The 21,995-nt window shown below is 56.9% G+C and overlaps 2 protein-coding genes across 2 annotated transcripts; both read left to right on the top strand.

The window, feature by feature from the left end:
• The first annotated feature begins 278 nt into the window (after positions 1 to 278).
• LMBR1L (limb development membrane protein 1 like) lies at positions 279 to 15,224 on the top strand. Its single transcript, XM_062203726.1, has 17 exons — positions 279 to 495; positions 3,024 to 3,108; positions 3,982 to 4,015; positions 4,971 to 5,110; positions 5,299 to 5,402; positions 6,390 to 6,513; positions 8,038 to 8,106; positions 8,247 to 8,311; positions 8,646 to 8,718; positions 8,808 to 8,891; positions 8,990 to 9,066; positions 10,727 to 10,804; positions 10,887 to 10,960; positions 11,186 to 11,276; positions 11,377 to 11,443; positions 14,487 to 14,648; positions 14,819 to 15,224. Exons 1-17 carry the CDS (start codon positions 424 to 426, stop codon positions 14,887 to 14,889), a joined length of 1,470 nt encoding a protein of 489 aa, XP_062059710.1. The 5' UTR covers positions 279 to 423; the 3' UTR covers positions 14,890 to 15,224.
• Positions 15,225 to 17,691: 2,467 nt separating this feature from the next.
• DHH (desert hedgehog signaling molecule) lies at positions 17,692 to 21,789 on the top strand. The gene is made up of 3 exons (XM_062203727.1): positions 17,692 to 17,994; positions 20,644 to 20,905; positions 21,164 to 21,789. The coding sequence occupies exons 1-3, from the start codon at positions 17,692 to 17,694 to the stop codon at positions 21,787 to 21,789; spliced, it is 1,191 nt and encodes a 396-aa protein (XP_062059711.1).
• Positions 21,790 to 21,995: the final 206 nt, after the last annotated feature.

The raw sequence follows: 21,995 nt of genomic DNA on the forward strand, positions 1-21,995 counted from the left end.
TCTAGCGATGAGCGGCAGCTCCTCAGGAGCCAATGAGTTCCGCTTCCTGGATGGAACCCGCCCACCGCCTTGTGTCGTCAGTTGGTCTTCTTAAAACGATAGAACTAGCCCGGCGCTTCCTCGCTACGAGTCGGGCCGCTGGTGCTGGCGTTGAAACGTGACCGTGGCCCGACCCTAAAGGGGAGGGGAGCGGAGGGGGGCCGGAGTCCTTTAAAGCGAGGCGGGCAGGTGCCTGCCCCTTTAAGGGCGGGGCGTCCCGGTGACCGAGTCTGAGCCCCAGATCGCCCCGGAGTTTCCGCCGCCGCCTGCGAGGCGAGCTCCTCGGCTGGGTCCGGGTGTTTGGCGGCGGCGGCGGCGGCTTCATCCCCGCTCGGCCTCCCCCGGGCCCAGAGACGCCCCAGCCTCAGTCATGCTGAGCAGAGTATGGAAGCGGCGGACTACGAAGTGCTGTCCGTACGGGAGCAGCTATTCCACGAGCGGGTCCGCGAGTGCATCGTGAGTGCGGGACCCGCGGGCGGGAGCGGGGGCTGTGGGGACAGGACAGCCTGGGCTTCCGGGCGCCTGCGGACCCAGCTTGAACCTGGTGGGGGCCGGCGAAGCCCCCCCACCAAGGCGGGACCCAAGGGCGGGCGCCCCGCCGGCGAGCCCCTGCAGGAGATCAGCTGGGTCCCCGCGCGGTAAACAAAGCCCGTCGGTTTCCGTTCCTGCCCGGCAAGCCCCTCCCCCGCCCGCCCGGCCATCCCCTCCCCATCCGGGGCCCCGGCGGCGGGTCTTCAGTGTCTGCAGGGGGCCGAGGTGGGATGGGTTGCGTTTCCTCCTCTATGGTGGTGGAAGGGGAGGGGTGGTCACCGGGAGCCAGATTCCAGGAAAGATTTAGGAGGTGGAGGGGGCGGCTGGCAGGAGGACCTGGGTACTTAGTGGGTCCCATCCCACTTAGGAAGACAGCGCTGTTGGTCGGGGCATTCTAATGTTTGCAGATGGGGAACGACCAAGGATGTCTCCGTGGTTGATTCTCCCGTTGCTGTCTTTCCTTGGTCACAGCCAGGATCAAAGCCGCTCAGCTGTGGATGGGAGCTAGGGGCAGCGCTCAGCGGTGAATGAGGGCTAGGGGCTTAGGGAGTCCTGCCTTCCTCAAGCCTTTCTCCCGAGGGCAACCCTTGGCCCAAAAGCTAAGGGGAAGGGAAAGGTTTGGAGGCATTGAGAGAAGGGTCCTAAGTGTGTGTGTGTGGGGGGGGGGCTTCTGATGGGGTCCTTCTTCATCTTTCTCAGTTGGGTTCTTGTCTGTGAGATTGGAGCCAGGATGGAGCTAGCTGGTCTGTCCTTATCAGTAAGGGCTGGGAAGTAGGCAGCCACGTGTGGCACTCCAGGAGTCTGTTTTCAGGAAGCCTGCCTTGGTGGTAGTCCCACATGTTGGGGTTGGGCGCCCTGTGGAGACACACCCGAGGTGGAGCCTGTAGGGCCAGAGGCCCACATTCCTAGAGAACAGGGAGGGATGAGACCTTAGACACAGCCAAGCCTCCGGTGTACCTCCCATCAGTACTGGTCAAGGACAGCCTAAAGGCTTCCGGTACCTCCTCCGGGCTGGAATCCTGGGGAGCCCCAGAATGACCTTTTGAGCCCTCCCACCTTCCTGTCTGTTACACAAGTTCAGGGCTGAGTAATGGGTTGTAAAAATCCTGCAGCTACAGACTTTTTTTTTCTTTTGTCTGACTCCGTATATTTCTGCATCCCATGTCAAAAGCTGCAATTTTGTCCTGGACCTTGGCTCTCCTGCGTCTCTGTTGGCTTCTTTGCCTCTGTGTATAGACAGGAGTGTGCAGAGTCCCTGTGAAATCAGCCCCTTTTTGCAACTGGAAGATCCATGAAACCAATCTTGTCTTTTGGCCTGTCTCAAGAGCAGTAACATTGTATCTTAAGACTCTGACCTTGGCTGTGGAGCCAGGCTGATCCATAGTTCCTCCTGTGGGCAATGACTGCTTACTTGAGGTAGAGTAGGGATGCATGTGTGGATTAACCTGGCCAAGTTCGAGTCCAGTCACTCAGAGACTTGGCTTAACCTTGGAGCTGGAAGTCACACAGGGCAGGGTCTAGGATTTGAGTGCCTTTAATGTGGCTGGTGCTGGCGCTGGAAGCCAGCCAGCGGGGAGGGGATTAAATGAGGCTCTGGTTTGGTCCAGGACAGACCTGATCTTGCAGAGCCCCTGAATAAACAGAGTAGAACTTCTGCCTTGGTCTAGAGACACGATTCCTCCTTATTCTCTCCTGTAGTGTAGGTCAAGGCTGCAGCAGCAGTGGAGGGCAGAGGCCGGGTGGTGTGCCAAGACAGTGTAGATGTTTTCCTACCCTCCAGCCTGCTTCCCTTCCTAAGGATAAACTTGGAGTAAATGCCCTTGCAGTCTGTTCTATGGGTGTGTCCATAGGCAGCTCTAGGAGTTTCTCTACCCATTAACTACCTGGGGTGGGGTGGTCCATGTGGGGCTGGGTGCTGTCCTGTTTCCCCAGGAGTGTGGGACAGTGCCTTTTTTTTTTTTTTTAAGATTATTTATATGAAAGGCAGAATTAGAGAGAGAGGAAGAGAGACAGAGAGAGTGATCTTCCATCTGCTGGTTGAGTCCCCAAATGGCCACAGTGGCCAGAGCTGGGCCAGGCTGAAGCCATGGAGCTTCCTTCAGGTCTCCCACATGGGTGCAGGGGCCCAAGGACTTGGGCCATCCTCTACTGCTTTCCCAGGCCATAGCAGAGCGCTGGATCAGAAGAGGAGCAGCCAGAACTTGAACTGGCGCCCATATGGGATGCCGGTGCTGCAGGTGGAGGCTTTACCCACTATACCATAGCACTGGCCTAGGACAGCTCCTGTCTAGCCCTTCCTCAAGGTCTCTGAAGCCCTGAAGGCAAGGAAGTACCAGAGAGAATGATGGAGCCCCTGGAAGTGCAGAGTGTTATGGAATGACCAGCCAGACCACCTGGGGCTGTGGAATTTCTGGGAATTGGAGCATCTCATCGGAACTCACATTCTCTTACAGATCTCAGCTCTTCTGTTTGCCACACTCTACATCCTTTGCCACATCTTCCTGACCCGCTTCAAGAAGCCTGCCGAGTTCACCACAGGTACCTGTGACCCCACCCTACCCCCACCCTGCACACCTGCTTCCATGGAGCCTCCTGGGAAGGAGGCTGGGCTGTTCTGGAACTTCTGCCCTAGTGGCCTCCCTTCCTCATGAGCAGGGGCGAGGTGGGGGTAGCAGCACACCTGTGGGCTGCCACGCAGGTCACTTCACCTTTCTGATCCTTAGTCCCATCCTGCGAACAGGCATAGCAGTGTCTGCACAGTCCCTTGTCATTGTGTGCACCCTATGAGGTGGCTATCGTGCAAGCCTTTTGTGAACCTGAAAGACAAATGTCACCCTTGGCGGGAGCTGTGACACCTCTCCTGGTGCTTCCTCACCCAGAACCACAGACCTCCCCAGCCACTTGCTTGTAGCCTCTGGCTTCATCAAGGGCCCAGATGTGCTCAGGTTGGAGCTTTCCTCCCTGTAGACATCGTGTGAGGGGGACCCACTCGCCCCAGTTCCTAGCCCCGACCTATCCACAGCCTGGCCCCGGCCTCTCCCCCTCAGGAGAGTTTGCTAAGACCCCACCCAACAAGGCAGCTAACCGAGTATGGGTCCCCTTCCCTTCATTTCTCTTCCCTCCACCTGTAGCTGATATAAGCAGCCTCCAAGACCTGATGTCTTGAACTCAGAAAGAGGAACCTGCATTGGGAGAGGTGGGGGAGGAGGGTGGAGTAGGGGAGTTTCTAGCCCACATTCTCTTCACCTGGGGCCACTCACCGTTAAGCTGCCACCTTGGAGGGTTCACAGTGTAAGGTCTCCCAGAGCCGCCTCTTTTCAAGGAGTGGGAAGGGACACATTTTAATGCCCGGATGGCTCCCAGGGCTGCCCACTGACGTCTTGCCTCTCCTCCCTCTTCTCTTGCTCACAGTGGATGATGAAGATGCCACAGTCAACAAAATTGCGTAAGTATCATTGTCTCAGTCCCTGGCACCAAGTGGCCTTTAGGAGCTGGAGTCAGGGAGGCCCCTGGAGTAGCAGGAGGAGGGGGCTGGGGTATCACACAGTGAAGAGACAGTGTTCACTTCCACCCTGCTTCTGGCTTCTTCCAGCTTTGCCCCACCCCTGCGCACGCTCAGGAAAGCTGCTGTTCCTGTCTCCCTGGTTGGGTCAGGAACTTCTGGGAGCCTCATGGCCAGGAACTGTGAGGGCTGGGGCCTGAGTCACCAGAAATGTCTCCAGCGTGGCTTCACCTCCTGGTGGCCAGTGGGAGGGAGTGGAGTAGGGGTGCATTTTGGGAACAGAGCCCGGTATGGGGAAGGGAGAATGCCTGAGGCAGGGCATGCTTGGTGCCCAGAGGAAGGCCAGGGCATGATAACCCCTTGGTGTATATAGGGAGGAATAAACAGACGGCCCCTTTGGGCTGAGAGGTTAGAAGGCAACCCTCCTCACGTGACATTCCGACTAGATGCAAGGACTTCTTCCTTTCAAGGGGATGCAGCCAGGGCGCAGGCCTTGGCTGTGAAGCTGGGCTCCCACTCCCCTTGTTCTTTGCCCTTGTGCCCTTGTGCAAGGCATAGCCATGTGAGGTAACCCTGCTGTTACCCAGACAACAGGGAAGCAAGCTCAGAAACCCGGGCAGAGAAGAGAGGCCACGCCCCTGAGCTTTGGCATTGTGCCTATTGCAACCCATAGACATTCCTGGGGCCAGGTGGCCCCAAGGTGGGGCCCATGGTGTGTACTGAGGCTTCCCTGGGAGGGACGGGGCGAGGGGAGGGGCAGTAGTGGGTAGAGCCCCGCTGGACAGTTCCTTCCCTAGGTCTTTCAGTGGTGCAGCTGGTTCTGGAAGCTACAGGGGCCCTCAGGGACTAATGGAGCTTCCCCGACACAAGCAAGGTCACTTTCCCCTTCTCTGCCCAGGCTCGAGCTGTGCACTTTTACCCTGGCCGTCGCCCTGGGTGCTGTCCTACTCTTGCCCTTCTCCATCATCAGCAACGAGGTGCTGCTGTCCCTGCCTCGGAACTACTACATCCAGTGGCTCAATGGTTCCCTCATCCATGGTGCGTGGCTCCTGGCTAGGGCTGTGGCTAGGGCTGTGGCTAGGGCTGGGGCCTGGGCTGGGGCTATGGCTGGGGAGCAGTGAGTCTGGGGGACACAGACCTCCCCAGAACAACCAGGTGTGAGTCACTGCTTCCGGTCCCCTGTGGACTGGCTGCCTCACCCATCTCTGCTTTTCATTTTACTCTAGGCCTCTGGAACCTGGTTTTTCTCTTTTCCAACCTGTCCCTCATCTTCCTCATGCCCTTTGCGTATTTCTTCACTGAGTCCGAGGGCTTTGCTGGCTCTAGAAAGGTGAGTGGGAGGCAATGTCAGAGAGGCAGCAAACAGAATTCCACTCACTTGCTTCCACTGAAGGGATTTTCATAGAGGAACTATTTGCAGAGTTAAGGGAGCCAACCAGGAGATTTTTTTTTTTTTAAGATTATTTATTTATTTGAGAGGCAGAACCATGGCGGGGGGAGAAAGAGAGAGAGGTCTTCCATCCTCTGGTTCATTCCTAAAATGGCTGCAACAGCCAAGGCTAGGCCAGGCTGAAGCCAGGAGCCAGAGACTCCATCAGTGTCTTCCTATGTGAGTGGCTGGAACTCAAGAACTTGGGGCCATTATTGCTGCTACTCAGGTACATTAGCGGGGAGCCAGATGGGACACAGAGCAGCCAGGACTCAAATTAGCACTCTGATACGGGACCCAAGTGTCCCAAGCATGGATTAACCTGCTGTGCCACCCTCTCAGTAAGGAGTTGGAGGCTGAAGTGACAGTAGGAGGTCATTACCACCCCTTGGCCTGTGGAGGTCGAGGGAGGAAATAGTTCTGGGACCCACACTGCTAATTGAAGCTGGGATGTGAGGCCACTCAGCACAGGAGCTGTTTGTTTTCTTAGTGGCACAGCCAGTGCCGAAACCAGGGTGCTGAAGGTGGCAACACGCACAGGAAGACTCCCTGATGGATTTCTTGTTTTACCTTCCACTCACTCCCCTGCTGGTTCTTCACGGGGTGGGCTGGACAGGATACCAGAGAGCAGAGAGCTTTCGAGATGTAGACCTCAGAGGCCGGAAGGAGGGAGAATGCATTTGGGGAGGAGGTGCCCAAGATAGAATAGCGAGTGGGTAGGATGATGGGGGGGTGGGGGTGGGCAGAGGGCACAGTGACTTCATGCAACGAGTGGGGACACCTGTGTCCTGTCTCCCCTTCCTTCACCTGGCAGCCATCTCCAGTGTCTCCTCGCCTCCCTGACAATGACCTCCTCCTCCTCCCCTCTCCTGCTGCCTCCCCTTGCAGGGTGTCCTGGGCCGGGTCTACGAGACAGTGGTGATGCTGCTGCTACTCACTCTGCTGGTGCTGGGCATGGTGTGGGTGGCGTCGGCCATCGTGGACAACAAGGCCAGCAGGGAGTCACTCTACGGTGAGGGGCCAGAGTTCTTCCCCTTCCATCCAAGCAGCTTCCCATGCAGCCAGTGCTCCCCTCCAGGAGTGACCACGTTCCTCTCACATGACAGACGTTGGCACCCTGGGCGTTAGGCGGGAGGTACAGACTGATGGTCCTCTGCCAGGTGCAACCTGCATGCTCGTTCCATCAGACCCTTGCAAGGACTAAAGAGTAGAGTTGACCCTGAACAATGCAGGGGTTGGGGGCGCCAACCTGTTCCGAGGAAAACAAAATCTATGTGCTTTTTGGCTCTCCATACTAGCAACAGCAGGGGGGCGGCAAAATTATTACAGGAATACTCTGTGTACTACAGATCTTATGCAGCTGTGATTTTTTTTTTTTTTTTTTTGACAGGCAGAGTGGACAGTGAGAGAGAGACAGAGAGAGAGAAAGGTCTTCCTTTTGCCGTTGGTTCACCCTCCAATGGCCGCCGCGGTAGCGCGCTGCGGCCGGCGCACCATGCTGATCCGTTGGCAGGAGCCAGGTACTTCTCCTGGTCTCCCATGGGGTGCAGGACCCAAGTACTTGGGCCATCCTCCCTGGCCACAGCAGAGAGCTGGCCTGGAAGAGGGGCAACCGGGACAGGATCGGTGCCCCGACCGGGACTAGAACCCGGTGTGCCGGCGCCGCAAGGCGGAGGATTAGCCTAGTGAGCTGTGGCGCCGGCCTTTTTTTTTTTTTTTTTTGACAGGCAAAGTTAGGCAGTGAGAGAGAGACAGAGAGAAAGGTCTTCCTTCCATTGGTTCACTCCCCAAATGGCTGCTACAGCTGGTGCTGCACCGATCCAAAGCCAAGAGCCAGGTGCTTCCTCCTGGTCTCCCATGCAGGTGCAGGGCCCAAGCACTTGGCCTATCCTCCATTGCACTCCCGGGTCACAGTAGAGAGCTGGACTGGAAGAGGAGCAACCGGGACAGAATCTGGCACCCCAACCTGGACTAGAACCCCGGGGTGCCAGCACTGCAGGTGGAGGATTAGCCAAGTGAGCCATGGCGCCTGCCGCAGCTGTGATTTTTTTTTTTTAAAGGCTTATTTATGGGCTGGAGCTGTGGCGTAGCAGGTGAAGCCGCCACCTGCAGTGCCAGCATCCCAGAGGGATGCTGGTACGAGTCCTGGCTGCTCCACTTCCCATCCAGCTCTCTGCTGTGGCCTGGGAAAGCAGTAGAAGATGGCCCAAGTCCTTGGACCCCTGCACCTGCTCTGAAAGGCAGAGTGACAGAGAGGGAGAGACCGAGATCTATCTGATGATCACTCCTCAAATGGCTGCAACAGCCAGATTTTGGCCAGGCTGAAACCAGGAGCCTGGAACTCCATCCTGGTCTTCCCACAAGGGTGGCAGAACGCAAGTCCTTGGGCCATCTGCTGCCGCCTTCCCAGACACACAAGCAAGGAAGGGTTAGTAAGCAGAGCAGCCAGGACTCAACCTGGCGCTCAGATAAGGGGCTGCAGGCTTACCCTGCTGAACCACAGCACCTGCCCCAACTTGCCACTTTTCACCCTTAGACTTCTGGGAGTACTATCTCCCCTACCTCTACTCCTGCATCTCCTTCCTCGGGGTCCTGCTGCTTCTGGGTAAGTGTGCACAGCCTGTGAGGGAGTGGGTAGGGTCTGTGAGCCAAAGCGAGTGGGGTGGAAGGAGAAGGAGCAGAGGAGGAGTGAGGGGAAGGGGTAGAAAGAAGGGCCTGGCGGGTGACTGGCTTTTATCCCCACAGTGTGTACCCCACTAGGTCTCGCCCGCATGTTCTCGGTCACCGGGAAGCTGCTGGTCAAGCCCCGGGTATGTGCTCCATGCCCTGTTGTCCTACAGAGGGAGCCTTCTGCAAAGCTGGAGCCAGACAATGAAGCAGCCCTCCAGTTGCATGGTGCACAGAGGGCCACTGCCTTTGTTGGCTCCTAGCACGTGGAGCTGGGCATCCCCACCCCTCCCCTAAACGTGCAAGGCAGGACGCCAGAGCACTGGGAGGCTTGGCAAAGCTGCTGGCCACAGGGTGGTTGCTGTAGCTTGGGGGAAGTCCTGATGCTGTGTAGCCCGGGCTGAGCAGGGTTCCCCTGGGGCCTTTGGCAGTGAGGGAGTCCCTGAGGGTTGGTCCTTCGTTTCCCTGTGCCCCCAGCTGCTGGAAGACCTGGAAGAGCAACTCTACTGCTCGGCCTTTGAGGAAGCAGCTCTGACACACAGGATCTGTAGTGAGTTGCAGCTCTCAGCTTGGGGTGATGGGCTTAGCCCTGGGCAGGACCCTGGGACTGGAGGCAGGCACCGTCTTCTCTTCCCTTAGATCCCACCTCCTGCTGGCTGCCTTTGGACATGGAGCTGCTGCACAGACAGGTCTTGGCTCTGCAGACACAGAGGGTCCTCCTGGGTATGTGGCTTGGCACACCTGGGTGTCCCCAAGGAGAGGAACCCCCCGCCCCTTGTTCCAGGTGCTGGCTAACCTGCTAGTCTCCCATTTTTAAACAGAGAAGCGGCGGAAGGCTTCGGCCTGGCAGCGGAACCTGGGCTACCCCCTGGCCATGCTGTGCTTGCTGGTGCTGACCGTGAGTAGAGCAGATGTGGGCAGGGAGGAGAGGAGGCCCTTGAGACTCAGGGAGGAGAGGGAAGGCACAGGGACCGGTGATCATCAGTAATCTTAGTTGCCTCTCACTTTGGGCCTACTTTAAGTCCTGCCCTGTAGTGAACACATCACCACATTGGTTGGAGCTGGGCAGATCTAAAGCCAGGAGCCAGGACCTTCTTCCGGGCCTTCTATGTGGGTACAGGGGCCCAAGCACTTGGGCCATCTGCTGCTGCTTTCCCAGGCACATTAGTAGGGAGCTGGATTGGAAGTGAAGCATCCAGGACTCAAACTGGCACCCATATGGGATGCTGGCACCACAGGCAGTGGTATTATCTACTGTGCCACAGTGCTGGCTCCCATGTTTTTTAATTAAATAGTTTAGTATTTATATATTTGCTTTCATCTACTTAAAAGAGGTAGAGTGAGGGGCCGACATTGAGATATACTGGGTAAAGCTGCCACCTGTGATGCCAGCATCCCATAAGGGCGCCAGTTCATGTACCGACTACTCCACTTCACATGCGACTCCCTGCTAATGCCCTGGGAAAAACAGCAGAGATGCCAAGTGCCAGGGTCCCTGCACCCATGTGGGAGACCTGGAAGAAGGTCCTGGCTTTGCAGCCATGTGAAGAGTGAATCAGTGGACAGAAGATTTCTCTTATTCTCTCCCTTTCTCTAACTCTGACTTTCAAAATAAATAAATCTTTTGAAAAACTTAAAAAGCATAGTGACAGAGAAAAAGAGAGAACTATCTTCTATCCACTGATGCACTCCCCCCCAAATACCCATAGCAACCAGGGCTGGGCCAGGCCAAAGCAGGAACCTGGAGCTCCATCTGACTCTCCATGTGGGTGGCAGGAACCCAAGAAAGTTAGCCATCAGCTGCTGCCTCCCAGGATGCATTCCTAAGGAGCTAGACTGGAAGTGGAGTCCAGGGGTCTCCAATATTGGATACAGGAGTCCAAGCAACAGCTTAACCCTGTGTGCCACCACACTGGCCCCCGATCCCTAAACAAGAATTAAGTAACTTGCCAGGTTTGTGGTGGAATGTGAGAATAAAGGTTGAAATCCAGTCCCACCCCAGATTTGTCAGTTGTAGGAAGAGGCACCATTTTCTTTTTCAAGATTTTATTTTATTTATTATTTGAGAGTCAGAGAGAGGGAGAGACAGAGAGAAAGGTCTTTTATCTGCTGGTTCACTCCCCAAATGGCCGCAATGACTGGAGCTGAGCTGATCCAGAGCCAGGAGCTTCTTTGGTTCTCCCATGTGGGAGACTTGGGCCACCTTCTGCTGCTTTCCCAGGCCATAAAAGCAGAGAGCTGGATCGGAGGAGGAGCAGCCAGGTCTCCAACTGGTGCCCATGTGGGATGCCGGTGCTACAGGTGGAAGCTTAGTGCACAATGCCACAGCGCCAGCCCATTTCCTACGCAGCCTTTGTGCAGTCCTTCCCAGAGGGGCTGACCTTGTGGGATCCTCAGAGGTGCTCTGTTGCTGGTCACAGCCCTGAAAAGGGTCCTGCACACAGTTGGCTGATGAGCAGCAGAGCCAGGCCTGGGAAGTGTGGACGGACATGGGGCCAGTCCGCTGCTGACATGAGCTCTGGGCCAGGGATGGCAGTCCGTGCCCTTGCCTCCCACAGGGCCTGTCTGTGCTCATTGTGGCCTTCCACATCCTGGAGCTGCTCATTGATGAGGCAGCCATGCCCCGAGGCATGCAGGTACTGCCCTACCTTCCCCGGGGAGAGGCAGGGGGGCCGCGGTGGGAAGAGCGTCCACGCTGATGCTGTTCTTCCCTGTCAGGATGCCTCCCTGGGCCAGGTGTCTTTCTCCAAGCTGGGCTCCTTCGGTGCCATCATCCAGGTTGTCCTCATCTTGTATCCTTCGGGAACCCGCCGTGGCCTCTGCTCGCCAAACCTGTCTCCCTGGGCCCTGGGGGTGGCGGTGGGGGTGGGGGGTGGTGATGGGGAAGGGAGCAAGTCTTCACCAACGTCAGGTCCAGAAAGAAGAAAAAGACCTGGCTTTTGAAAGGAGGGGTGCCCCCTTGGAGGTGAGGCCTTACCCCGTGGAGCAGCCTGCTTCTTCCCTAACCCTGTCGGCAGTTACCTGATGGTGTCCTCCGTCGTGGGCTTCTACAGCTCTCCACTCTTCCGGGGCCTGCGGCCCAGGTGCCACGACACAGCCATGACTCAGGTAGCTGGGATGGGGTAGGGGAAGCCTCCTGGGCGCGTACGTGGGCCATGGGTCCGGCCGCTGTGCTACCTTCACCTCTCCTCTCCCTACTCCCACCCAGATAATTGGGAACTGTGTCTGCCTCCTGGTCCTAAGCTCGGCACTTCCTGTGTTCTCTCGGACTCTGGGTAAGTTAGTGGAGGGCGGTAAAGGGAATTGGCTTTTTCTGAGTACCTCCTGCTGGCAGGCAGACGTGTGTGTGTGTGTATGTGTAAATGCATGTGTGTATATATACATATGTATGTTCGTGTATATATACTGTCTCCACCCCTACACCAAACTGGGAGCTCTACCCATTATATAGATGGGGAAACTGAGACCCATAAAGTACCTAAGTATGGCTGAGTTTCAGAGTAGTATTGGTTCAAAGCTCAGAATTTATTTTATTTTTGAGAGGCAGACAGATGGAGATGGGGCAGAGAGAGAGAGAGAGAGAGCGCGCGCCCATCCAGTGTTCACTCCTTAAATACCTGCAACTCCTGGTGGTGGGGACTGGAGGCTCAAGCCAAGAACTCAGCACTTCAGCCATCGGCGCTGCCTTCCAGGATCTGCAGTGACAGAAGCCCAGCCACTGATGTGGGACACGGGGGTCTTTAACTGCCAGATCGAATGCCCACTCCCCAGAGCTCAGTCACTACATCCTGCCGCTTCTCCCATTAAGACTTTTGTTTCTGGTGGGGAGCACAGTATTCATGAAATCTTCCTTCTGGGTGGGTCAGTTAATAAATATTCTCATCCGAAAGAGAAGAAAGTAGGTAATCAACTGACCCAGACTTAAACTGTTAGTTTAAGGCAAGACCAAGATAGTTTATTTATTAAGATTTATTTGTTTACTTGAAAGGCAGAGAGGAAGAGGGAGAGGCAGAGATATCTTTCATCTGCTGGTTCGCTCCCCAGTGGCTGCAACAGCTCGGGCTGGGCCAGGCCAAAACCAGGAGCCTAGAACTCCCAAGTGTCCCACATGGGTGCAAGGGCCCAAGCACTTGGGCTGTCTGCTGCTGCTTTCCTAGGCACATCAGCAGGGAGCTGGATAGGAAGTGGAGCAGCTGGGACTGAAGCCAAAGCTCGTATCAGATCCTGGCGTCACAGGCAGGAGCTTAACCCACAGCACCCCAACTGCAGCCCCCAGATCCATTTAGAAGCCTTTTCTGACCCTCGGTCCTGTGCTTTGTCTGCACATTCAGTACTCATTTACTCAGTCCTTCTCCTGCCTTTTGAGCTTTGATCTGGAATTAGCTGGTTAATAAGTTTACAGAAATAACAAACTCACCCCAAGTTGCAGATGTAACTTCCAGCCACCACCACCACCACATCATCCTCTGTGGATTATAAATGGCTTTGTGTTTAAATTGGCTCAATTTAGTTCTTAAAGTTAAACTCGCTACTATGCCATTGGTATTTATGCCGTGGGAATTTTATAGGAATGTACAATTATTAATTCTTCTAGGTTTTAAATGTTTATAATTTTATTTTACTTTATTTGAAAGGCAGAGGGCGACGTCTCCATCTGTTAGTTCATTCCCCAGATGCCCGCAAAAGTCAGGGTTGTCCAGGCCAAAGCCAGGGGCCAGGTGCTCAGTCTAGGTTTCACATGGGTGGCAGAGATCCACGTACTTGAACTGTCACCTGCTGCCTCCCAGAATGTACATTAGTAAGAAGCTGTGGGCCCCTGCACTCGTGTGGGAGACCTGGAAGAAGCTCCTGGCTCCTGGCTTCGGGTCAGCGCAGCTCCAGCCATTGCGGCCACCTGGGGAGCGAGCCAGCAGATGGAAGATCTCTCTCTCTCTCTGCTTCTCCTTCTCTCACTGTGTAACTCTGACTTTCAAATAAATAAATAAATCTTAAAAAAAAGCTAGGTTGGAAGAGGAGCTAGGACTCAAACCTAGGTAGTTTGTGACACGAGATAGGAGCTGCCCAAAGGGCATCTTAGCCACTGGACCAAACTTGCTCACCCCAGCATGGGTAGGATTATTCAAAAGTAGGGGGCAGCAGACTTTTCAATTATGATATTAAGGGCTCAGTAAGTTTAAAATGGTGCCTTGAGCTAATCCTCCGCCTTGTGGCGCCAGCACACCAGGTTCTAGTCCCGGTTGGGGCACCGGATTCTATCCCGGTTGCCCCTCTTCCAGGCCAGCTCTCTGCTATGGCCCGGGAAGGCAGTGGAGGATGGCCCAACTCCTTGGGCCCTGCACCTGCATGGGAGACCAGGAGAAGCACCTGGCTCCTGGCTTCGGATCAGCGCGGTATGCCGGCCGCAGCGGCCATTGGAGGGTGAACCAACGGCAAAAAGGAAGACCTTCCTCTCTGTCTCTCTCACTATCCACTCTGCCTGTCCAAAAAAAAAAAAAAAAAAATGGTGCCTTGAACATTTAGTGCCCAGTGTGTATTATCAGATAGTCACATTCTTTTTCTTGTCATTCTTTTTTCTTATTTGAAAGAGTTACAGAGAGGGGGGAAGACAGAGATCTTCCATCCACTGGTTCACTCCCCAAGTGGCTACAATGTCCAGAGCTGAGCCAGGCTGAAGCCAGGAGCTTCATCTGGGTCTCCCACATGGGCGCAGGGGCCCAAGCACTTGGGCCATCTTCTGCTGCTTTTTCCAGGCGACTAGCAGGAAGCTGGATTGGAAGTGGAGTAGCCAGGACTCGAACCTGAGCCCATATGGGATGCTGGCACTACATACAGTGGCTTTACCCTCTGCACCATGGCGCTAGCTCACGGTTCTATTCTTTTCCCTACTTAATAGTTGAAGAAACTCAGATAAAGTAAAAGTGTGTAAGGAACTTGCCTTACTTAGATCACACAGCCAGTTAGGGGTGGAGGTGGGATATTAATTAAAACATCCCCATCATGGTCTGAGCTCTTAGTCCTCACACTGCTCTCTACTAAGAAAAATCCTGGTGACCGGCTTTGAAGCTATTGGCCCAGGAACACGTAGTAGGCCCAGGGGCTTAGGAACAGTTGGAGCTGAATGAGGAAGTCCCCTGGGGGAGAAGGGAAGATGGAGCCCCTAACTGACCTTGAGCCAGAGCTTGGGAGGGCAAGTAATTGATGCCGAGAGGCCGAGCTATCCGTTGCAGTGCTGAGATGTGGCCGCCAGGAGGCAGCAGAAAGTCGAGCTGCTGGTAGGAGAGGGACTGGGGAGCTCACCTGTCACCCTGTGCACTTCAGGACTCACTCGCTTCGACCTGCTGGGCGACTTTGGACGCTTCAACTGGCTGGGAAACTTCTACATCGTGTTCCTCTACAACGCAGCCTTTGCCGGCCTCAGCACGCTGTGCTTGGTGAAGACCTTCACCGCCGCCGTGCGGGCAGAGCTCATCCGAGCCTTTGGTGAGAGGCAGTGGGAGTGCACACCGATGGGGGGGTACTCCAGGCCAATGGTCAGCCCAGTCAGGGAGGGTATGCTTCCTGCTTTGCTTGCTGTGTGCCTGGTCCACCCACTCTCTAGCTTGCTTGTCTTATCCCTGCCTTTGACCTGCCCACCTCCCCTTCTTCTTCAGGCCTGGACAGATTGCCGCTGCCTGTTTCCGGCTTCCCCCGGGCATCTCGGAAGAGCCAGCACCACCAGTGACCTCCGGCTGGGGGAGGGAGGAAAAGAACTGGACACTGCCATCTGTTACCGAAGGGCCTGGAGGGAGCCGGGGTTGGTGGGACCTCAGGGCCCAGCATCCGAGAGTGTGGGTGGGCAGAGGGGAACTGAGCCATCTGCACTGTTGCATAATCTGAGCCAGCGTTTGGGACCAGGCCTCTGCTTTTCTAGACTTAACTGTGGTCTCAGTTTGGGGTTGGGCTGGGTGACTGGGCCTGGTCCCAAATCCGTTTACACATCAATCTGCCTCACTGCTGTTCCAGGCCATGCCCGGAGCCATGTTTACATGACCTGATGTGCAATAGGGTGGGGTGGGGGCAGGGAGGGGGCTGGGCCAGGGCAGGCTCGGGCAGCAGGTTGTCTGCCTTGCCTCTGGCCCAGTGGAGCCTAAGCACTGTGCTATCCTAGAGAGACTGAAGGCATAGGGATGAAGAGGCTGCACCCACAGCAATAAAGTTGATCCCAGGGTTTGCTTTTTGTTTGTTTATTTGTTTGAAGAGCTTGTTACTGTGTCTACTTGAATAGCCTTGTTCCCACTGTTCCCAGCTCTCCTGCATGAGAGGGAAACACAGGGCTTTTTTTTTTTTTTTTTTTTAAATATTTATTTATTTATTTGAAAGTCAGAGTTACAGTACAGAGAGAGGGAGAGATCTTTCATCTACTGGTTCACTCCCCAGATGGCCTCAATGGCCAGAGTTGGGCCAGGTCTCCCACATGGGTGCAGAGGTCCAAACACTTGGGCTATCTTCCACTGCTTTCCCAGGCACATTAGCAGGGAGCTAGACTGGAAGTGGAGCAGCTGGGACTTGAACTATCAACCAGCATGGGATGCCTGCATCACAGGGGTGGTGGCTTTACCTGCTGTGCCACACCAACCCTAAGCCATGATCCTCTTCTCTTAGTCTTTTTTTTTTTTTTTTTTAAGATTTATTTATTTATTAGAGAGGCAGAGAGAGATCTTCCATCCACTGGTTCACTCCCCAAATGGTCACAACAGCCAGACCTGGGTGGATCCGGAGCCAGGAGCCTCCTCCAAGTCTCCCACGCAGGTGCAGGGGTGCAAAGACTTGGGCCATCCTCTGTTGCTTTCCCAGGCCATAGCAGAGAGCTGGATTGGAAGTGGAACAGCCAGGACTCGAACCAATGCCCATATGGATTGCCGGCACTGCAGGTGGCAGCTTTACCCGCTATGCCACAGCGCCGGCCTCTACAAGGGATTGATTCCTACACCAAGGAAGACCCCAATTTCATCTCTCATTTCCTTCAGTAATTCTCTTGCTAAATTTCTGCTTAGGATTATGCAGGTTATCCATTGCATAGCTTCCAATGCATTGTCCCAATCATTGTGTATACAGCCACTGTGATAATTTCCTCACAAATGGCATTCAGATATCTTGAGGAATGGGTGTTTTCTTCCTGATGTGCCCAAAGTTCCTTGGGAATGCCAGGTCTGGGGCTGAGTGAGTGGAGGGGGGAATGTGAAATACAACAAAGTATAGATTCCACAAATACTTGCCGAACACCCAACTGCAGGCTGGACACTTTAGCCTTGGAGATACATGATAAACAAGCTTGTGCTTAAGAATTGCTTTGTCTAGTAAGGGGACCAGATAATTCTAACACTGTGTTGTCGGAGCAGTTAATTGCTTTGTCTTTAGGGAACCCAGGTGGGCATGGAGGGACCACCAGGGAAGCCTTAAGAGGATGTGATTTCTAGATGATAAAAATTGGCGGGTCAGGTGCATCTGAGATAAGACCTGAGAGACTGGAATTGGATCTCCCCAGAGTCCAGGAGGCAGCTAAGAGGGGTGCCTGGGGGAAGGTCAAGGGGAGTCAGCCTTTTATGGACAATCTAAGACCATCCTTCAGTGGCTTCCAATAGACAAGTTACCCATTAGGAAAGAAGCAGCTGTTTGGATGCCTGGCAAGGATGAGAGGGGACAAAAGCGCAAGTCTCAAAGCAGACTAAGTACCCAGCTCTGTCCTTGGTTCTGGGGCAGGTCCAGTGAACTGTCAAGTAGGAGGGAAACCTGTTCCCTGGACCCCCACACCTCCTAGCGCTGGGCACCCGGAGGAGAGATGGAAGTGGGGGAAGTTTGGGGAGGTCCTGGCCGTGTGCCCAAAGGGCATGGCTGGTCTTGGGGGAGGGGGACAGAAATTGGAACCCGTACTTCCTGGAGGACAGCAGAGGGCATGGCCCCCCAGGGGAGGCTTTGGGAGAGTAAAGATCCAAGACAAGTATCAGGAGGGTGGTTTGGTTCCAAATTTAGGCTTGGGTAGATAAAGACGGTTATCCAGGCAGCTGAGGACTGTAAAGCTACGAGGATTTCCTAGGCAGGTGTCTGTCTGGGTTCCAGGATGGGGCACACTCCAGTGGTAAAATGGACCATTGGTAACCGGCTAGAGCCCCCGCCCGGGTGGGATGGGATGGGGCGGGACGGTCCTGGGAGAAAGGCGGGGGGCGGGGCCAGGGGCCACTTAAGGCGGAGTCCCGGCGTTCTGGCAGCGCGGAGCTGGGCAGCAGAGACCGGCTGGGCTGGCATTCACCCACGACCCCCCTTCCCTGCTATGTCGGTCCATCTGTAGCAGGTTCCAGGCCTCCTCCCCCTCCTCGGTGGCATGTGGGCAGAGCTAGCGGGGGGCCAGGTGCGCAGAGCCACCAGGGCTCTAGGGCACTCTGGAGGCGGCTCTGCCTGCCGCGCGCTCTGATGCCTGTGGAGATGCCCAACTGACAGGCGAACTGGTGAGAAGAACGTTCCCTTTTGGCCCAAGTCCGCTGCACCCATGGCACTGCTGGCCAGCCTGCTGCCCCTGTGCTGCTTGGCACTGCTGGTGCTGCCGGCCCAGAGTTGCGGGCCCGGCCGGGGACCAGTTGGCCGGCGCCGCTACGTGCGCAAGCAGCTCGTGCCGCTCCTCTACAAGCAGTTCGTGCCCAGCGTGCCTGAGCGGACTCTGGGCGCCAGTGGGCCGGCCGAGGGGAGGGTGGCCAGGGGCTCTGAGCGCTTCCGGGACCTGGTGCCCAACTACAACCCCGACATCATCTTCAAGGATGAAGAGAACACTGGCGCAGACCGCCTGATGACAGAGGTAAGGAGTGCCTCTCCCAACCTGCACAGGGGCACCGGCAACTCCACCGTTTTTCCCTGTTGCCGCCTGGGGATTGGGGGTGGGGGGGAGGCGAACTGAGCTTCTTGCAGAGAGTTTACTCTTATGACCTCCCCGTCGGTCCCCCACCCCCACCCGAAAACCTCCCTGCTGACTGAATCCAGTGGTTGGTGGGGGGTGGGGGGAATCCCCACTGGGAAAGGTTGGGATGGAGAGGAGGAGGAGGAGGGACCGACTAGTGAGAGTGAAGCCGAGAGAGGCAGCGAGGGCGGGGAAAAGAGGATGGCGGCAGGCGAGACGGGAAATGGCTGAGGCGTGGACCGGGGGTCAGCCACCCAGCCAGGCAGGAAGGGCTGGGGTGAGCTGGGGGCCAGGAGCCGGCTGGGCAGCAGACAGAAGCCCTTTGCCTGGCTCCTGCCCCTGACTGTGCAGAAGCCCTGGGCCAGAGACACCCGAGGAGGCTGGGGAAGAAGGATGGCCCAAGATCAGGTCATCAGGCCACCCTACATGGAGTTCTCTCTGCCATGGAAGAAGTGACCCAGAATGAGGGCAGACCTATTCTGGGGCCTGAACAATCATGTTGGGGGCGTAACAAACAGGCCCCCGAAGCATCCCAAAGCACTTGCCTTGGAGTGAGAAGAAATCCACCTGCCATTATGGAGGATCTGCTACAGACTTGAACCGAACTAGCCTGTGCAGGGGTGGGCAACACCTTGAACAAGAAGGACCACGTCTGACCATAGAGGGGGACACACGTCAAGACTGCAGGGAAACTTGGGGGTCACTTCCACCCACCCACCCCCCACTTTTACATGGGAGAGCTGGGCCCCAGGAGGAAAAGTCATTTACTCAAAGTCTCAGAACCGATGAGTGGCGCGAGCGGAACTAGAATTCAGGGCTGTTGATTCTAAGTCCTATACACTTTCCATTACACCACCTAATTGTGTATGGAGCGAGGAAGGGGGGGGGGGAGGGAGTGGCACGGATTTCCTCTGATTAATTTCCATGGCTTTTCAGGTTACTTTGTTAGGAGAACCTGTCCATGGAGAGAAAGTGGTCTCTCTTGCTCCTACCCAGAGATGAAGACAGGGCCACTCCCGTCTTGCCCCCTCTGTCATGGAGTATGGTGGCCCTCTCCTCCTCCTCTTGCTCCACCTGTGGCACAGGGGGAAAAACCACAACCAGGAGGGGCTCTGCCAGGCCTGGGAACCCCCTGGGGCCTGCTTATCTCCCACACAGCTGGCTGCAAAAAAAGCCTCCATTGAGTTGGCTCTGCACTGGGCTGCTGCCCCCGCAGGTCAGGGCCCCAGGCCTCCTTAGGGGACACAACTGACAAGAAGTTGGTAGGAGTTACCAGTGTTCCTGTCCCCCCCACCCCACCCCACCCCACCCCACCCCCAAGCCCTGTGGAGGTGAAGCCATCAGAGAGGCCGGGCCGGGGGGTGGGGTGGGTGGGAAGTGTCCCTCTGACAGGAGAAAGCCCTGTGGTGAGAGGTTGGAGGGGGAAGAAGAAAGGGAAACTGTCTCTCTGCACCTCCCCTCCCGGGTGGTGGTGCCACTGGGCGCGCCAAGGTCTTCAGCTCCCAGACCAGAACGGCCAAGATAACCGCAGTCTCACTCCCCCGCCTGCAGCAAGCAGCAACTTCTTGGCCTTTCTCTCCACCCCCACCCTGCAGAAGGTGCCCCCCCCACCCCCAGATCCGGGCAAGGCATTCTCAGGTGCGGCTCCCACGCCCTTCTGGGTTGTCTCTGGAACAGAGATGGAGAGATGGGGGCTCTCTCGAGGCTGGCTGGCAGAAGCCTAAGTGCTAACTGGGAGGACTGGGCCACGCTGGGGGAGGGGACCCAGCGGGCAGGAGCAGGGATGGGGAGGGGGGGCGCGGCTTTCTGCCCTTTCCTCTCCCGGAGTTGGGGCGGCTGAAAAGCGCCTTTGTGGCTGGAGCTGCTGAGTCCGCTTCTCGCCGTGCATCCGCGGCCTCGGCCCGGGATTCTCGCTCAGTTAAGTCATCCGGGAGAATGGCCATTGTACTTCCCGCGGCCCCCGCTCTTTCTTCCAGCACGGCCTTGATCCCACAAGGCTCCTTTTGGCACCTCTGTGGGGGGCACCCAGACCAGGAAGGGGTTAACATTAGGGACTGAAAGGAGGAGGAGGAGGAAGGAAGGAAGGAAGGAAGCGATGCCCAATGCCAGGGAAGGCAACTAAACAAAAGATGAATCGGGTGGAGGGAGGGCAGCCAGGGCCCCGGCCCCGGGGCAGGGGCCAGGTTCAAACAGGGGCTCCTCTGGTGCAGCCCAGCCCCCCTCCCCAACCTCCCACCACCCTGTCCACTCTGGCTCTCTCCCAGGTTCAGCCGAGGTCCCACAAGGAGTGGGGGGGTGAAGGGCAGGCCCTACAAACTGGGAAGAAGTAGGTATGGTCACGCCCCCTCAATCTCAGAGGAACCCCAGGGTTCTTCCAGAAAGCCCCCCCCCCCCGAAGGGAGCAGGGAGCGCAGCTCGAACACTACACCTGTGCAGATTTCTCATTTTCCTAAGACATCTAAACGGGGGTGGGGTGGCCGGCCCATCAGGGTCCCTTGGCCCCCAAGGTGGCGCTAGGGAGGAGACTGACTCCTCTGTCTTCCCTGCCAGCGCTGTAAGGAGCGCGTGAACGCGCTGGCCATTGCCGTGATGAACATGTGGCCCGGAGTGCGCCTCCGGGTGACGGAGGGCTGGGACGAGGACGGCCACCACGCTCAGGACTCGCTGCACTACGAAGGCCGGGCCCTGGACATTACCACCTCTGACCGCGATCGCAATAAGTACGGGCTGCTGGCGCGCCTGGCCGTGGAAGCCGGCTTCGACTGGGTCTACTATGAGTCTCGCAACCACGTCCACGTGTCGGTCAAAGCTGGTACAGTAGGGGCCAGGTGGGGAGGGCCACCCAAAGCGGGGTCCCCAGCAGGGGGTGGAAACTGAGCCCGCAACAGCTCTGTTTCTGCCTTAAGGGAGACGGAGCCCCCCTGCGCCTTGCATTTTTCGCCCAGGTTGGGGCCAGCCCCATGGGAAATTGCGGGGTCCGAGAAGTGGAGAGGTCTGTGCTGGGCTTGGCGTCGGTTCCAATGTTCTGGAGGCCGCTGGTCTTAGCTCTCCCTGTTGTTGTATCCTGCAGATAACTCCCTGGCGGTGAGGGCAGGTGGTTGCTTTCCGGGAAACGCTACGGTGCGCCTGCAGAGCGGCGAGCGGAAGGGCCTGCGGGAGCTGCATCGCGGAGACTGGGTTCTGGCGGCCGATGCGGCGGGCCGGGTGGTGCCCACGCCCGTGCTGCTCTTCCTGGACCGGGACTTGCAGCGCCGGGCCTCGTTCGTGGCTGTGGAGACCGAGCGGCCTCCGCGCAAACTGCTGCTCACGCCCTGGCACCTGGTGTTCGCTGCTCGCGGGCCGGCTCCCGAGCCGGGGGACTTTGCCCCGGTGTTCGCGCGCCGGCTACGCGCTGGAGACTCGGTGCTGGCTCCCGGCGGGGACGCCCTCCGGCCGGCGCGCATAGCCCGCGTAGCACGGGAGGAGGCCGTGGGCGTGTTCGCGCCGCTCACGGCGCACGGGACGCTGCTGGTAAACGACGTCCTGGCCTCGTGCTACGCGGTTCTGGAGAGTCACCAGTGGGCGCACCGCGCCTTCGCTCCTTTGCGCCTGTTGCATGCGCTGGGGGCGCTGCTCCCGGGCGGCAACGTCCAACCCACCGGCATGCACTGGTACTCTAGGCTCCTCTATCGCCTGGCCGAAGAGCTGCTGGGCTGAGGGCACCAGGCATGGAAACTTCAAGGTGCCGGACGAGGCCGTGGGCTGCTGGCTGAGATTTGGGAGGTGTGGACAGCAAACGATGCTGTTGGGGAGGTCTGTGGGGGACTGCCTGGTTTAGGCGTGGGGGTTCCCGGGTCCTAGGCAGGTGGTGTTGAAGGTGGGGCCCTTCCTCCCTAGAGCCTCAGCCCTACCCAGTAATTTTA

The sequence above is a fragment of the Lepus europaeus genome, chromosome 10 (genome assembly GCF_033115175.1).
Source record: "Lepus europaeus isolate LE1 chromosome 10, mLepTim1.pri, whole genome shotgun sequence".
Lineage (NCBI taxonomy): Eukaryota > Metazoa > Chordata > Mammalia > Lagomorpha > Leporidae > Lepus > Lepus europaeus.